Source organism: Eriocheir sinensis, chromosome 50 (assembly GCF_024679095.1).
Source record: "Eriocheir sinensis breed Jianghai 21 chromosome 50, ASM2467909v1, whole genome shotgun sequence".
Lineage (NCBI taxonomy): Eukaryota > Metazoa > Arthropoda > Malacostraca > Decapoda > Varunidae > Eriocheir > Eriocheir sinensis.
In genome coordinates, this window is record NC_066558.1 from 6,526,061 (window position 1) to 6,542,910 (window position 16,850).

Sequence of the window (16,850 nt, forward strand, 5' to 3'; positions counted from 1 at the left end):
GCGTAGAAGAAGAAAAAGAATAATTAAAAGAAGATGAAGAACGGAAAGGAGAGAACAAGAAGGAGAAATAAGGCATAGAAGAAGAAAAAGAATAATTAAAAGAAGATGAAGAACAAAAAGTAGAGAACAAGAAGGAGAAATAAGGCGTAGAAGAAGAAAAAGAATAATTAAAAGAAGATGAAGAACAAAAAGTAGAGAACAAGAAGGAGAAATAAGGCATAGAAGAAGAAAAAGAATAATTAAAAGATGAAGAACAAAAAGAAGAGAGAACAGACACACTACCCACCCTGACTTTGGTTTCATTGTACAGCTGAGGCAGGATGGTGTCGAGGAGGTCCCGGACGAGAGAGGGCTTGTTGTGGGCGGCCGAGTTGAAGGCGACGAGGGCCACGCGCCGCACGTTGAGGTCTGGGTCTTGGAGGGTGGAGAGGAAGTCCCCAATACTGTGTCGGAGCAGGCTGTCGATGGCGGTGGGCTGGGGGGTGACGGTGGGAGGGTTAGAGATTGAATAGAGAATAAGTCACCGATTGGGGTGTAGGATTATGGTCTTACAAATGCCATGGGTAGTGTTTGTGAATTTATAACATACCCTAACTCTGGAACCTTGGAACTATTACTATTGAGCTGTATTTTTTCTGCAATAATAAAAACGGATATATAAAATGAAATAAATAAAAAAGATCTTGTAGTTGCATTGTTTTCTGTATTAATAAAATGAATAGATAAAATAAATTAAAGACCCCTTGAGCTGCAGTCTCTATTCTGTATAAAATAAAAGAATAAAATAAATAAAGAAAAGCCATTGTGATGCACTTCTCTGTATCATAAAGAAGAATAAATAAATAAATAGAACTTGAGTTGCATTCTTTCCTGCAATAACAATAATAATAAAATAAAACAGTCAACCCTCAAATAGTACGGTTTCCAATAGTTCGGTTTTGGTTTTATGTGGATTTTCTAAGATGATTTTTTAGGATTTTTAAATTTCCCGACAAGCAGGAAATTTAAAAATCCTAAAAGATCTTCTACGACAATCCGTATAAAACTGAAACCGAACTATTGAAAACCGTACTATTTGAGGGACAACTGTACAATACCTGGTCTGATATGGTGAACTTGATGGCAGTGACGATGGTGGTGCGCATCATGGGGGAGTCAGTCTTGAGGGACTCCTGCAGCTTGGGGAGCAGCGCCGAGGGGTTGATGAGGGTAAGCTTGCCCAGGCACTCGGCCACCACGTTCCTCGTCCCCTCCTCCACGCACTCGGTGTGGCGGAACAGCTGCGTCCAGATGTCACTCACGAACCCTTGCAGCACCTTGACGCCCTCCGCACTCTTGCTCTGGAGGCTGATGATCTGAAGGAGCGAGGGACGGAGGGATAAGTAGATAGATACAGATGGATAGATAGATTGATTTAGAAATACATAGGTAGGTGTGAGGGTAGTGCTGTGAATTGTGATGAAGCCTGCTACTTTTAAATGATGATACCCACTACTTTAAATTCCAGCAGCTTAATGATGTAAATAAAACGAAGGAGATCGTATGTGATATAAATGAAAACAAGAAGAGCAAATGTAATATGAAACAAAGAAAATGAAAAGAATAGCGCAATATAAAATAGTAAAAAGAAAAATATAAGAGTGTATGTAAAAGAAACTGATGAAAATAACAAGAATACGTAATACAAATTGATGAAATGAAATGAGAATAAAATAAAATAAATCAACCCTTTCCATCCGTGACGCAGATGTTGGTGTCACAGTATGGAAAGAATCAAGAGGAAATGGAAGAGGATTAATTCTCTTCTAAACCTCTCAATCCTCCTCTAAATTCCTCTTAAGAGATTTAGAAGAGGATTAAGAGGTTTAGAAGAGGACTAACCCTTTCCATATGGTGACGCCGTCGGACCACTGACGTCGGCGTTGGCATAATGAAGGGGTTAAGAAGAGAAGAAGGTATGGAATATAAATCAAAATAAGAGAGAAGTGTATGTAATATAAATCAAAATAAGAGAGAAGTGTACGTAATATAAATCAAAATAAGAGAGAAGTGTATGTAATATAAATCAAAATAAGAGAGAAGTGTATGTAATATAAATCAAAATAAGAGAGAAGTGTACGTAATACAAATCAAAATAAGAGAGAAGTGTACGTAATACAAATCAAAATAAGAGAGAAGTGTACGTAATACAAATCAAAATAAGAGAGAAGTGTACGTAATACAAATCAAAATAAGAGAGAAGTGTACGTAATATAAATCAAAATAAGAGGAAAGTGTATGTAATATAAATCAAAATAAGAGAAAAGTGTACGTAATATAAATCAAAATAAGAGAAAAGTGTACGTAATATAAATCAAAATAAGAGAAAAGTGTATGTAATATAAATCAAAATAAGAGAAAAGTGTACGTAATATAAATCAAAATAAGAGGAAAGTGTATGTAATATAAATCAAAATAAGAGGAAAGTGTATGTAATATAAATCAAAATAAGAGAGAAGTGTATGTAATATAAATCAAAATAAGAGAAAAGTGTATGTAATATAAATCAAAATAAGAGAGAAGTGTATGTAATATAAATCAAAATAAGAGAAAAGTGTATGTAATATAAATCAAAATAAGAGAGAAGACTGTATGTAATATAAATCAAAATAAGAGAAAAGTGTACATAATATAAATCAAAATAAAAGAAAAGTGTATGTAATATAAATCAAAATAAGAGAGAAGACTGTATGTTATATAAGTAAAGATAAGAAAAGTGTATGTACATATAAATCAAAATAAGAGAAAAGGTATGTAATCATTATTATCACCTGAAATAAGAGAAAGTGTTTGTAATATAAATCAAAATAAGAGAAAAGCGGCTTTTTTTGTAATATAAATCAAAATAAGAGAAAGTGACCTATGTAAAAAAAAAAAAAATAATAAATAAATAATAATAATAATAAATAAATAAATAAAAAGACGAGTAGGAAAAAGTAAATATATATGGAGGCGAAGAGAGAGGAAAAAATAAATAGATAAATAAATAAAAAAAGTTTAAAAAATCCAACAGCCTTCACGACACCTACTTCTTTGAGGGAGTGCAGCAGAAGGTACTGGCGCTTGGGGTTGGCCTCAATCTCCGACAGCACGAAGGGAAGGTACTCCTGGAGGTTCCCGCAGCTGAGGTGGCCCAGGGCGTAGGAGGCGGCGGACTTCACCTCCTCCGACGGCGAGCTGAAGGATGCCACCACTGCGTCCTTCAGCTGAGGGATGCCACTTAGGTCACTGCAGGAGGGGAAAAGAATGTCAGGTGATGGTGGGAAGTTGATGATGTGTGTCTGGTATTGAGGTATTTTTGGACACTTTCATCTCTCATGATATTTCCAAAGGCTGCAAAGATCAGTCAAGTGTTGGGTGATGGTGGAAACTTGAGTGAGATAGACTGATTATAGGCAAGCTAGCACATAAAATTAAGATAGAAGAAGATAGAAGAAGATAGATTAACCACTTAGATCACTGCAGGAGGGGAAAAGGAAGTCAGGTGATGGTGGGAAGTTGATGATATGTGTCTGGTATTGAGGTATTTTTGGACACTTTCATCCCTCACGACAGCGGTGCTAAACTATTGTACTCATTGTATTGCATTTTCGTAGTTTCTGAGCGATAACTACAGCACAAAACAAACAAAAAAGCATCAATAAATAAGAGTCTTCACGCTAACTTCAATTCTCTATCGATATTTGTGTAGGTACGAGAGTTTGAGGCTTAAGAATGGTAAATACAATGTGGTGAATACGATAATCTGGTAACACTGTCTCATGATAACTAGTATTTCCAAAGGCTGCAAAGATTAGTCAAGTGTTGGGTGATGGTGGAAACTTGAGTGAGATAGACTTGATTATAGGCACGTTAGCACATAAAATTAAGATAGAAGAAAATAGAAGATAGATTAACTACTTAGGTCACTGCAGGAGGGGAAAAGGATGTCAGGTGATGGTGGAAAGTTGATGATATGTGTCTGGTATTGAGGTATTTTCAGACACTTTCATCCCTCACGATATTTCCAAAGGCTGCAAAGATTAGTCAAGTGTTGGGTGATGGTGGAAACTTGAGTGAGATAGACTGATTATAGGCAAGCTAGCACATAAAATTAAGATAGAAGAAAATAGAAGAAGATAGAAGATAGATTAACCACTTAGGTCACTGCAGGAGGGGAAAAGGATGTCAGGTGATGGTGGGAAGTTGATGATGTGTCTGGTATTGAGGTATTTTTTGGACACTTTCATCCCTCACGATATTTCCAAAGGCTGCAAAGATTAGTCAAGTGTTGGGTGATGGTGGAAACTTGAGTGAGATAGACTTGATTATAGGCACGTTAGCACATAGAATTAAGACAGAAGAAAATAGAAGATAGAAGATAGATTAACTACTTAGGTCACTGCAGGAGGGGAAAAGGATGTCAGGTGATGGTGGGAAGTTGATGAGATGTGTCTGGTATTGAGGTATTTTTGGACACTTTCATCTCTCACAATATTTCCAAAGGCTGCAAAGATTAGTCAACTGCTGGGAGATGGTGGAAACTTGAGAGATAGACTGATTATAAGCAAGCTAGCATATAAAATTAAGATAGAAGAAAATAGAAGAAGATAGAAGATAGATTAACTACTTAGGTCACTGCAGGAGGGGAAATGGATGTCAGGTGATGGTGGGAAGTTGATGAGATGTGTCTGGTATTAAGGTATTTTCTGACACTTTCATCCCTCACGATATTTCCAAAGGCTGCAAAGATTAGTCAGGTGTTGGGTGATGGTGGAAACTTGAGTGAGATAGACTGATTATAGGCAAGCTAGCACATAGAATTAAGATAGAAGAAAATAGAAGAAGATAGAAGATAGATTAACCACTTAGGTCACTGCAGGAGGGGAAAAGGATGTCAGGTGATGGTGGGAAGTTGATGAGATGTGTCTGGTATTGAGGTATTTTCAGACACTTTCATCCCTCACGATATTTCCAAAGGCTGCAAAGATTAGTCAGGTGCTGGGAGATGGTGGAAACTTGAGAGATAGACTGATTATAAGCAAGCTAGCACATAAAATTAAGATAGAAGAAAATAGAAGATAGATTAACTACTTAGGTCACTGCAGGAGGGGAAAAGGATGTCAGGTGATGGTGGGAAGTTGATGAGATGTGTCTGGTATTGAGGTATTTTTGGACACTTTCATCTCTTGCAATATTTCCAAAGGCTGCAAAGATTAGTCAAGTGTTGGGTGATGGTGGAAACTTGAGTGAGATAGACTGATTATAGGCAAGCTAGCACATAAAATTAAGGTAGAATAAGATAGAAGATAGATTAATCACTTAGGTCACTGCAGGAGGGGAAAAGGATGTCAGGTGATGGTGGGAAGTTGATGAGATGTGTCTGGTATTGAGGTATTTTTTGGACACTTTCATCTCTCACAATATTTCCAAAGGCTGCAAAGATTAGTCAAGTGTTGGGTGATGGTGGAAACTTGAGTGAGATAGACTGATTATAGGCAAGCTAGCACATAAAATTAAGGTAGAATAAGATAGAAGAAGATAGATTAATCACTTAGGTCACTGCAGGAGGGGAAAAGGATGTCAGGTGATGGTGGGAAGTTGATGAGATGTGTCTGGTATTGAGGTATTTTTTGGACACTTTCATCCCTCACGACAGTGGTGCTAAACTATTGTACTCATTGTATTGCATTTATAACTACAGCACAAACAAACAAAAAGCATCAATAAATAAGAGTCTGAGTTTGAGGCTTAAGAATGGTAAATACAATGTGGTGAATACGATAATCTGGTAACACTGTCTCATGATAACTATTTCCAAAGGCTGCAAAGATTAGTCAGGTGTTGGGTGATGGTGGAAACTTGAGTGAGATAGACTTGATTATAGGCACGTTAGCACATAGAATTAAGATAGAAGAAAATAGAAGATAGAAGATAGATTAACTACTTAGGTCACTGCAGGAGGGGAAAAGGAAGTCAGGTGATGGTGGGAAGTTGATATGTGTCTGGTATTGAGGTATTTTTTGGATACTTTCATCTCTCACAACAACTATATCTAAAGGCTACACATCCCTGACATAAAACAAACACAACCACACACTACTCATACATATATAACTATACAAATACATACACAACCAATCCAACCTGTCCATCCACATAAGGGGAAATAAGGACATTAAGCAAAGAAGAAAGTAGTTTTGTTTAGTTGGCGCAACATCTGTGGTCATATGCCGGAGAGAGACAGAAGGGGAAGGAATTATAGGAGAAGGGAACAGATCTTACGAGACGGGACACAACCGCTGATTAATACCTGGTACCCATTCACTGCTGGGTGGATAGGGGCGTAGGGTATCGGAAAAGCCGCCCAAATGTTTCCACTCCGCCCGGGAATCGAACCCAGGCTCTCTCGGTTGTGAGTCAAGCGAAGCAAAGAAGAAGAAAGAAGAAAAAGAAGAATGAGAGGTAAAAGAAGACGAAGAAGAAGAAATAGAAGAAAAAGAAGTAGAAGAATTAATACACACTCCCCACACATCCCTGACTCACATGTGCTTTCCAATCTCTCCAATGGCCAGGAGGGAGAAGGACTGCACCGTGGGGGAGCGCGGGTTCGTCACGTCCATCAGGAAGCGGTTCACCACGCCGACGGCCTCGCTGGGGTGTGTCAGGGTGAGGGCGGCAACGCACTTCGCCATAGAGTGATAGGCCTGGCGATGGAGGGAAGATGATGTGGTGTGAATGGGTGTTATTGTGGATATTGTTTTTTCTTAATGATTAATTCTGTAAACTCAACTCCTGGAAAAATAAAATGTGTGTGTGTGTGTGTGTGTGTTATTTCTTTACTTCATGATTTCGTTCATTTAATTTATAGGAAAATGAAGTGTGTGTGTTATTATGAGTATTGTTTCTTTTCTTTGTAATTCCTGTAGACTAAAAATAGTGCTAAAAATCTTCAGAGTCACAAAGACAAATATGATTAAGTTTCAAAAGATAAGACACTATAAACATGACTCAATCCTGTAAACACACACACACACACACACACAAGGGTCGTTCCTCACCTGTTTGTGTATGTTTGAGGCGTGTGGGGAGACAAGGGGCGCCAGGAGGTGTGTGAGGATGTCCTGGTAGCCGAGGCCTGGCAGCCCCGCCCTCACCACCGCCTCAAACAGGTCCTGCATGGCCTTCAGCGCTCCGCCTGCCGACGAGGTGATGAGTAAACAAATGCTAGACTGATACTATACATATAACTAGCATATTCATAAAGAGGTTGGACAATTATAAAGGAAACTAAAAAGAACATGTATAAGTTGGCAGAATCTTAATAATAATAAACTAATAAATGAATTTGAGAACCAATGTATTATGTGTAGGGTTGCAAAGGGTGGGAAAGTTCCAGAAAGTTTCCTGGAATTTTCAGGGTGTGGGAATTTTGAGAATTTTTGGGAATTTTCAAATTTTTTCACACATGTATTTGTATTAATAAACAAACCAATTTCGGTTAATATAATTATTAATTAAAAAGTTTTAAGCAACAAAAATAGTATTTCCAAAAGGTTAGGTTAAGTTTAAGAAATTTTCACACACATGACATCCAGACACCTATAGCATAAATTAGCAGAGAAAGCCTTCACTGTGTTATACAGAAAGTCTCATTTAATAAGGAAGAATAGATGAATTTTCTGAGTATGTAACTTTTTGTGGTTTTGTTAGGTTAGATTAAGTTTAGGGTATCTTCAAACACATGATAGCCAGCACCTTATGGTATAAATCAACAAAAAAATACCTCACTTTGTTGTATAGAAATTCTCGTTAGTAAGGAAGCATATATGAATTTTCTAAGTCAAGACCTGTTGTAACCGTTTGGGGTTTTGTTTGATTAAGTTTAGGGTATCTTCAAACACATGATAGCCAGCACCTTATGGTATAAATCAACAAAGAATGACCTCACTTTGTTGTATAGAAAGTCTCGTTTGTAATGAAGCATATATGAATTTTCTAAGTCAAGATCTATAGTAACCGTTTGGGGTTCTGTTTGATTAAGTTTAGGGTATCTTCAAACACATGATAGCCAGCACCTTATGGTATAAATCAACAAAGAATGACCTCACTTTGTTGTATAGAAATTAATTTTCTAAGTCAAGACCTATAGTAACCGTTTGGGGTTTTGTTTGATTAAGTTTAGGGTATCTTCAAACACATGATAGCCAGCACCTTATGGTATAAATCAACAAAGAATGACCTCACTTTGTTGTATAGAAAGTCTCGTTTGTAATGAAGCATATATGAATTTTCTAAGTCAAGACCTATTGTAACTGTTTGGGGTTTTGTTTGATTTATGGTATAAATCAACAAAGAATGACCTCAGTTTGTTGTATAGAAAGTCTCGTTAGTAAGGAAGCATATATGAATTTTCTAAGTCAAGACCTATTGTAACTGTTTGGGCTTTTGTTAATTAAAGTTTAGGGTATCTTCAAACACATGATAGCCAGCACCTTATGGTATAAATCAACAAAGAATGACCTCACTTTGTTGTATAGAAAGTCTTGTTAGTAAGGAAGCATATATGAATTTTCTAAGTGAAGACCTATTGTAACTGTTTGGGGTTTTGTTAATTTAAGTTTAGGGTATCTTCAAACACATGATAGCCAGCACCTTATGGTATAAATCAACAAAGAATGACCTCACTTTGTTGTATAGAAAGTCTCGTTAGTAAGGAAGCATATATGAATTTTCTAAGTCAAGACCTATTGTAACTGTTTGGGCTTTTGTTAATTTAAGTTTAGGTCAACAAAAATGACCCCACTTTGTTTGTTGTAGAAAGTCTCGTAGTAAGGAAGCATACATGAATTTTCCTTATGGTATAAATCAACAAAGAATGACCTCACTTTGTTGTATAGAAAGTCTCGTTAGTAAGGAAGCATACATGAATTTTCTAAGTCAAGACCTGTTGGGGTTTTGTTGTGTTGTTTTTGGGGTTCAGTATCACAACAACATGAGCCCAGCACCTTGGTATATATCAATCAAAAAGAATGACCACCCTTGTGTTGTATATAGAAAGTAGAAAGTAGTAAGCATATATGAATTTTCTAAGTCAAGACCTATTGTTTTGTATTGTTTTGTTAATTTAAGTTTAGGGTATCTTCAAACACATGATAGCCAGCACCTTATGGTATAAGCATATATGAATTTTCTAAGTCAAGACCTGTATTGACTGTTTGGGGTTTTGTTAATTTAAGTTTAGGGTATCTTCAAACACATGATAGCCAGCACCTTATGGTATAAATCAACAAAGAATGACCTCACTTTGTTGTATAGAAAGTCTCGTTTGTAATGAAGCATATATGAATTTTCTAAGTCAAGACCTATAGTAACCATTTGGGGTTTTGTTTGATTAAGTTTAGGGCATCTTCAAACACATGATAGCCAGCACCTTATGGTATAAATCAACAAAAAAAGACCTTACTTCGTTGTATAGAAATTCTCGTTAGTAAGGAAGCATATATGAATTTTCTAAGTCAAGACCTAGAGTAACTGTTTGGGGTTTTGTTAATTTAAGTTTAGGGTATCTTCCAACACATGATAGCCAGCACCTTATGGCCTCACTTTGTTGTATAGAAAGTCTCATTAGTAATAGGCATCACTGAAACAATCCTGCTTGCGCCACCACCGGGCTCAGGGACGTTCACTAACAGACCCTAAAACTGAATCTATAGAGGCAACAACAACAACAATAAAAGGATTAAACTTTGAGGTACAGGGCTTGAACTTAAGGGTATGGATGTTGAACTTAAACATGGGTGCTGAGGTTAGGGGTATGGGTGATGAACTTGGGGATATGGGAGTTAAATATTGGGGTATGGGACTTCAACTTAGGGATATGGAACTTAAATTTGGGGATACTGGGGTTGAACTTGGGGATATGGGAGTTAAATATTGGGGTATAGGACTTCAACTTAGGGATATGGAACTTAAATTTGGGGATACTGGGGTTGAACTTGGGGACATGGGAGTTAAATATAGGGGTATGGGACTTCAACTTAGGGATACTGGGGTTGAACTTGGGGTATGGGTGTTGAACTTTTGGATTGATTGATTGATTATTTGAGCGTTCATCTTGGCCCTGCAACTGCTGGGTCAAATGGCGCCGAATTTAATACAGAACTATTATATTCTAAAACAATAAAACCGGATAAAAACACCAATAAAACTATACAAAATCAGTTAAAAATTAAAAGCATGATAAAAAACAACAACAATATAAGGTCAATAAAACCTACAGGAGGCTGAAGGTCGTATTTTAAAACATTTCGTCGCCCAAGTTCGCATATTTGACATGGCTTTCGTAGGAGCTGTAGGCCTTTCTAGGGGCAGTTTTATGACCCTGGTGGTAGTTTGACCCTTCTTCTGTGCCATGAACCTTGAAAAAAACTCATGAAAACCCGATTGATCCCCTCTTTGACCTTTAGAAATAGTTGATGTGAGAAGCGATGGTGTCTTAAAATATGGCCCTAAGGATGCTCGGACTTTCGTAACCTGGGGCGACTCACCCTGGAGAAGAGGGGAGCGCACGAGGGCCATGACGTCGGGCATTATGAGCTGCAGGAAGTTGCCGAGGGAGGACTTGTGCAGCTTGGCGGTGGAGGTGAGCAGCGTCAGGCAGAGCTGGGCGATGTGAAGGTCCGACTCGTTGATCAGCGGCGGCAGCTCCACTAACACCTGGGGAAGATAGATTTTTTTTATAGTAAAGAAAGAAGCTTATGCCCAGGAAAGAATGGGTGGTAAATAAGATATGAGGGAGGTAATTTTTTTATTTTATTTTTATTTTTACAGCAGAGGAGACAGTGCAAGGACGTAAAAAAAAAAAAATAAATAAAAAAAAAAAAAAATAAATAAATAAATAATAATAATAATAATAATAAATAAATAAATAAATAAATAAATAAAAAAGCCCGATACTTACTGCTCCTGAATGTAAGGTATGAGAGGTAATGAGTTATGTCCACAGCAAAGACTGAAAAACCTATCCCTGTCATTTCCTATTCTGTTGTTTATTTTCCTATTCTGTTATCCATTCTTCTCTCTTCTCTAATTTTCTTTCCTTTCCTGTTCTGCCTTCCTATCTCCTCTCCTTTCTTCTATTATCTCCTGTACTGTTCTCTTTATCTCCTCTCTTCTTTTCTCTCCTCTTCTCTGCTGTCCTTTCCTTTCCTCTCTCTCTTAGCTCTTCCTTTTCCTTCCCTTCCCTTCCTTTCCTTTCCTTTCCCTTCCCTTTCCTTTCCTTTCCCTTCCCTTCCCTTCCTTTCCTTTCCCTTCCTTTCCTTTCCTTTCCTTTCCCTTCCCTTCCTTTCCTTTCCTTTCCCCTTCCCTTCTCTTCCTTTCCTTTCTTTCCTTTCCTTTCCTTTCCCCTTCCCTTCCCTTCCTTTCCTTTCCCTTCCATTCCTTTCCCTTCCCTTCCCTTCCTTTCCTTTCCCCTTCCCTTCTCTTCCTTCCTTCCTTCCTCTCCTCTCCTCCTCCTCCTCCTCCTCCTCCTCCTCCTCTCCCATCCCCACCCCTCTCACCTTATCCAGCATCTGTGGGCTCAGGGCAGAGGAGTAGTTGGTGACCACAGTGTCCAGCAGGGTGAGGGTTGCTAGCTTGAGGGCGCGCTGGTTCTTGCGGAGGAAGGAGGCGAGAACGGGCAGCGCCTCGCCAAGGATGGGCCGCAGGTCAATCCTCAGGGGCGACGCAGCGACCTTGGTGAGCGCCTTGACAGTGGTGAGGCGCGTGATCTCGTTTCGAAGCCGGTCGAGGAAGATTGGGAGACACGTGCCAAGTTCGCCCTGAGGGAAGGATAGTGATTGTTTTTATTTATCTATTTTCTATGGGACTGATGGGTTGGGTGAGCGATTATCATTTGTTATTTAGAAGATAGAAAAACAGTAGTGATTTTTTTTTTTTATCTATTTTTCTATGGGACTGATGGGTTGGGTGAGTGATTATCCTTCGTTATTTAGAAGATAGAAAAACAAAGATTGATTATTGGAGCATTCTGTTCTTGGGGCCGCAACTGCAGGGTCATATGGCACCGACAGAGACAGAGAAGACAGAGAAACAAAAATGGAAAACTCAGTAAATAGAGGAATAAATAGAAAGTCAAAGTGATACAACTATAGCCTGTTCACTTAAGTCTGCCCCAAGCTGACAAACCTAAGCGTGTTCGTAAGCACAGTGCAGATTAGCAGAAAGTGGTGCGTGAGATAAACACAAACAGAGGTTAAAGAAAACTTGGAAGCCATAGTAGTAGCCAATCAGCACTCAGCTTGCAAACACGCTTAGGTCTATGTTGTCAGCTTGGGTCAGACTTAAGTGAACAGACTCTAGGTAGACACAAAAAGAGAAACAGGACAGAGAGAAACACAGAGACACGTGCCGAGTTTGCCCTGAGAGAAGGATGAGTGATTTATTTGTTTGTTTATTTTATCTTATTTTCCATGGGATGGTTTGGGCGTGTGGTTACGATCTTTATTTATTTACTTCTATATTGCGTTGAGAAGTTGAGTGAGTGATTTTTTTATTATTATTATTTTTCCTTTGCAATATTTGATTAGAGATTCTTTCTTATGCCATGTAATGAGAAATAGGCACACACACATACATTTGAATTTCACAAAGTTGGAAGACAAGAAGAAGAAAAGAAGAAAGGAGGAAGAAGGAGAAAGAAGAAAGGAGAGAAACAGACACAAACATTATGAATTGACAGAGTTGGAAGACAGAAAAAGAAAGGAGAAAGGAGCAAGAAGAAAGGAGAGACATACACACAAACATTTAGAATTGACAAAGTTGGAAGACAAGAAGAAGAAAAGAAGAAAGGAGGAAGGAGAAAGAAGAGGAGAGACAGAGACACAAACATTTCTAATTGACAGTGTTGGAATAGAGAGGAAAGAAGACTAATACAATAATTTTAGTGAACCAATATTGAGTGACAGACTCGATAAATACAGAGAGACAATTAGGTAAATAAAAAGACAGACAGAGACACAGACAGAAACAGACAGAACTACATAAATACAACAGAGATAAAGAAAGGGAGAGAGAGATAAAGGAACAACTAAGCAAACACAGAAATACACAGAAACACAGAGACAGAGAAAGGGACCATAGACCACACAACACCCATATCCCCTACCTGCAAGTGGTCCCCAAGGTGTGATATGATCTGGCCCATGCAGGCGATGGCCCTCTCCTTCACCTCCTGGTCCAGATCGGCCGCCCTCAGCCTGGCCAGTGTGCAGTGGTACAGGTCGCCGGTGTAAGGTGTGAAGTCGAACGAGGAGGCCAAGTCTGGGGGTGGATATAAAGTAAATGAGGAAGAAAATTCTGAAGGGAAGATGAAGGGAAGACACACAGGAGGAAAAGTACTGAGGGAAGAAAAATTGGGTTAGACAGAAAGAAGAAGCCAGTAAATGATGAAGAAAATTCTGAAGGGAAGACACACAGGAGGAAAAGTACTGAGGGAAGAAAAATTGGGTTAGACAGAAAGAAGAAGCCAGTAAATGATGAAGAAAATTCTGAAGGGAAGATGAAGGGAAGACACACAGGAGGAAAAGTACTAAGGGAAGAAAAATTGGGTTAGACAGAAAGAAGGAAAATAAAGCTAATGGGAAGGAATGATGGTATACAAGAGGAGAACAAAGGGTGAGGAAATGTTTGCAGGAAAGAAAAGTAGTGAAAAGAGTGAAGACAGAGGTGATGAAAGGATAGATAAGGCAGAATGAGGGAGGAGATACCGATAAGAGTAAAAGAGAGAGAGGAAAAGTTAAAAATGAAGCCAACTCAGGAAGGAAAGGAGAAAAATGGTAGTGAGGGAGAATGTTATGGGGTGAAAGAGGATGAAATGAAGACACAAAACACACAAAACTTATCAATATCTGGGAAAAAAGGGAAACATTTCAAACACTGGGAATTGAACATGTGACCAGACAAAGGAAAGGAAGGAAAGTGAGGTTGTCAACAAAACTATCTACGTGTTCTCAGCAGTGATACATGACGAAAACATGTTAGTTATAATTACACATGAGTTAAGGGGAAAAGGAGTGAAGGAGGGAAAAGAATATTAAATCAGAAATTGGCCATTCTACCATTGGATTAACCCGGTAGCAGCGACGGGCCAAATTTGTGGCTTTACCGTGTAGCAGAGACGGGTCAAATTTGTGCCATGATATAAACCCCCCAAAATAGATGATGCATAAAATGATCACAAATGCTTCGATATATATTATGAAATGGTTTGTGTGAGTGATGATTTTTTCTCATTTTTCTTGCTTAGAGGGACTATTAAGAAACCGGTTTAAAGAGGTACCTAACTACCTGACTACTTTTACGGCCTTTCCACATCAGGCAGATCACTACAGTTTAGATAAGGAAAATAATTGAAGTAGTAATAACAGTAGTAGTAAAAATATGAACAGACAGACACACACACAGCAGCGCAAGTAACAGCAGTTGTAATCGTAGAACACACACACACACACACACACACACACACACACACACACACACACAGCGGATAAATGTAGATACGGAGATGGGACCACACGAGCGTAAAGCCCAGGCCCCGTAAAACTACAACTAGGTAAACACACACACACACACACACACACACACACATAGTCCTCACCGAGTGGCCTGATGACTTTGACAATCTGCTGGAGGACAAGCAAGGCCTCGGCGGTGATCTTGTAGAAGGGGTCGGCCACGCAGGTGACGACAGGCGGCAGCAGCTCCCCGATGTGCTGGTGGAAGACCTCGCCGCTGTGGTGGATGAGGAGGCAGTGCACGAAGGCCAGGGTGTCGATCTTCATGTTGCTGCTGCTGTTTTTGTCTCTGAGGTGCGGCACGGGGGTAAGGAGAATGTGTTTTATTTATTTTGTTCATTTATTATTTATGTTGCTGTTGTTTTTGTTTCTGAGGTGTGGCACAGGGGTAAGGAGAATGGTGTTTTATTTATTTTGTTTATTTATTTATGTTGCTGTTGTTTTTGTTTCTGAGGTGCGGCATGGGGGTAAGGAGAATGGAGTTTTATTTATTTTGTTTATTTATTTATGTTGCTGTTGTTTTTGTTTGTGTGTGCATGGAGGAAAGGAGAAGGTGTGTGAGATTTTTGTTTTTTGAGGTAAAGGAGTTGATAAAAGGGAAAAAAAGAAGAAAATAAAGAGGCAATAGTTCGGACAGTATTTTTTTCTTTCTTTAATTTTTTACACACAAAGGAAAGATTTATTTTTTATTCTTTTTTTTTAACGTTAATGCGGTGTGCGTGTGTGTGTTTGTGCGGGAGAACAGAACATTTATTTTATTTACTGCATCTACTGTTACTATTAGACTTATGCCGTGGTTTGTGTCTACAGTGCCTGACTCTGAAACCACAACCACACACCATCATAACCTATTCCTGCCTTCCCAACAAACACACACACACACAAACACACACCTTTCCCACTGACACACACACACACACACCCTAACCCAACCTCACCATTGACAAACACCAAACACACTCTAACACACCCACAATGATAGACGCACCCTGACTCAACCCTCCCATCATCACACAAACACACACACACACACACACCTTTCCCACTGACACACACACACACACACCCTAACCCAACCTCACTACCAACAAACACCAAACACACCCTAACACACCCACAATGATAGACGCACCCTCACTCAACCCTCCCATCGCCATACTAACCCAAGGGAGAACTGGATGCCCGGGATGAGAGCGGGGATGTGGTGTGTGAGGGCGCCGGGGTAGACCTGCACCAGCTCTGTCAGGAGGGCGAAGCAGCCTTGGCGGGTCTTAATGCTCTTCTCTTTCATCTGCCTGTGCACGGATTTGACAAGAGCAGGGACCTGGAAGAAGAGGGTGAGGTGAGGAAGGGATGGAGATGGTAGGATGAGGAAGAGGAGGAGATTAAGAAGGAGAGGGAAAGAGTTAAGACAGCAGGATGAGGAAGGAGAAATAATGATAATAATGAGAGGGAAAGGAATGAAAAATGAGAAAGGATGACAAGGAAAGAGAGGACATTGATGAAAGAGAGAAGGAGAAGGAAAGGAATGAAAAATAGAAAAGGGAAGATGAAGATGGAGAGGAGGTAAGAGATGGAGAGATGGAAGGAAAAGAGTGAAGATAGAGGTGATGAAAGGATAGATAAGGCAGAATAAGGGAGGAGATAGGGATAAGAGAAAAAGAGAGAGAGAAAATTTAAGATAATGAGAGGTAGCAGAATGAAAAACAGAATAGGGCAGGACAAAGAAGGAGATAATGAATGCAGAAAGAGTTAAGATAATGAAAGGCAAAGGAATGAAAAACAAAGTATATGTGATGAAGGGGAGAAGATAATAGGAGATAAAGCTTAGATAAGAGAGGGAAAGAAGAGAAAAACAGAATAGGGCAGGACAAAGAAGATGAGATAATGAATACAGAGAAAGAGTTAAGATAAAGAAAGGCAAAGGAATGAAAAACAATGATGATGATGAAGGAATAATATATATGAAAGATAAGAGATAGATAAGAGAGGAAGAAGAATAGACAAGGAGGACGGAGAAAAGAAGATGAATACAGAGGAATGAAGAGTAAAGAAAAGGAAAAGAGAAAAAAAAAAAAAAACAATACATGTGATGAAAGGGAAAAGATATAGAAAGATAAAGCTAATAAGAGAGAGAGGAAGAACACACACACACACAGGCACACACATGCCCCAAGATGAGATAATGAATACAGAGAAAGAGTTAAGATACAGAAAGGCAAAGGAATGAAAAAACAAAGTATATGTGATGAAGGG

General features: G+C 38.9%; 1 protein-coding gene and 1 long non-coding RNA gene across 2 annotated transcripts in view; both read right to left on the reverse strand.

Moving 5' to 3' along the window:
* The window catches only part of LOC126982343 (cullin-associated NEDD8-dissociated protein 1-like), a 33,715-nt gene that overhangs the window by 5,714 nt on the left and 11,151 nt on the right, over nucleotides 1–16,850 (reverse strand). The window contains exons 9-18 of the mRNA XM_050834363.1: nucleotides 15,758–15,918; nucleotides 14,678–14,883; nucleotides 13,187–13,341; nucleotides 11,580–11,840; nucleotides 10,569–10,737; nucleotides 7,080–7,216; nucleotides 6,565–6,725; nucleotides 3,069–3,267; nucleotides 1,098–1,355; nucleotides 287–475 (exon numbers count right to left, since the gene is read on the reverse strand). Coding sequence (XP_050690320.1) covers nucleotides 287–475; nucleotides 1,098–1,355; nucleotides 3,069–3,267; nucleotides 6,565–6,725; nucleotides 7,080–7,216; nucleotides 10,569–10,737; nucleotides 11,580–11,840; nucleotides 13,187–13,341; nucleotides 14,678–14,883; nucleotides 15,758–15,918 — 1,896 coding nt within the window. The remainder of the gene's footprint in view (nucleotides 1–286; nucleotides 476–1,097; nucleotides 1,356–3,068; nucleotides 3,268–6,564; nucleotides 6,726–7,079; nucleotides 7,217–10,568; nucleotides 10,738–11,579; nucleotides 11,841–13,186; nucleotides 13,342–14,677; nucleotides 14,884–15,757; nucleotides 15,919–16,850) is intronic.
* On the reverse strand, nucleotides 8,413–10,544 carry LOC126982350 (uncharacterized). Its single transcript, XR_007735120.1, has 3 exons — nucleotides 9,544–10,544; nucleotides 8,902–8,965; nucleotides 8,413–8,701 (listed from the first exon to the last, which is right to left on the reverse strand). It is a non-coding gene; the product is annotated as an uncharacterized LOC126982350 (long non-coding RNA).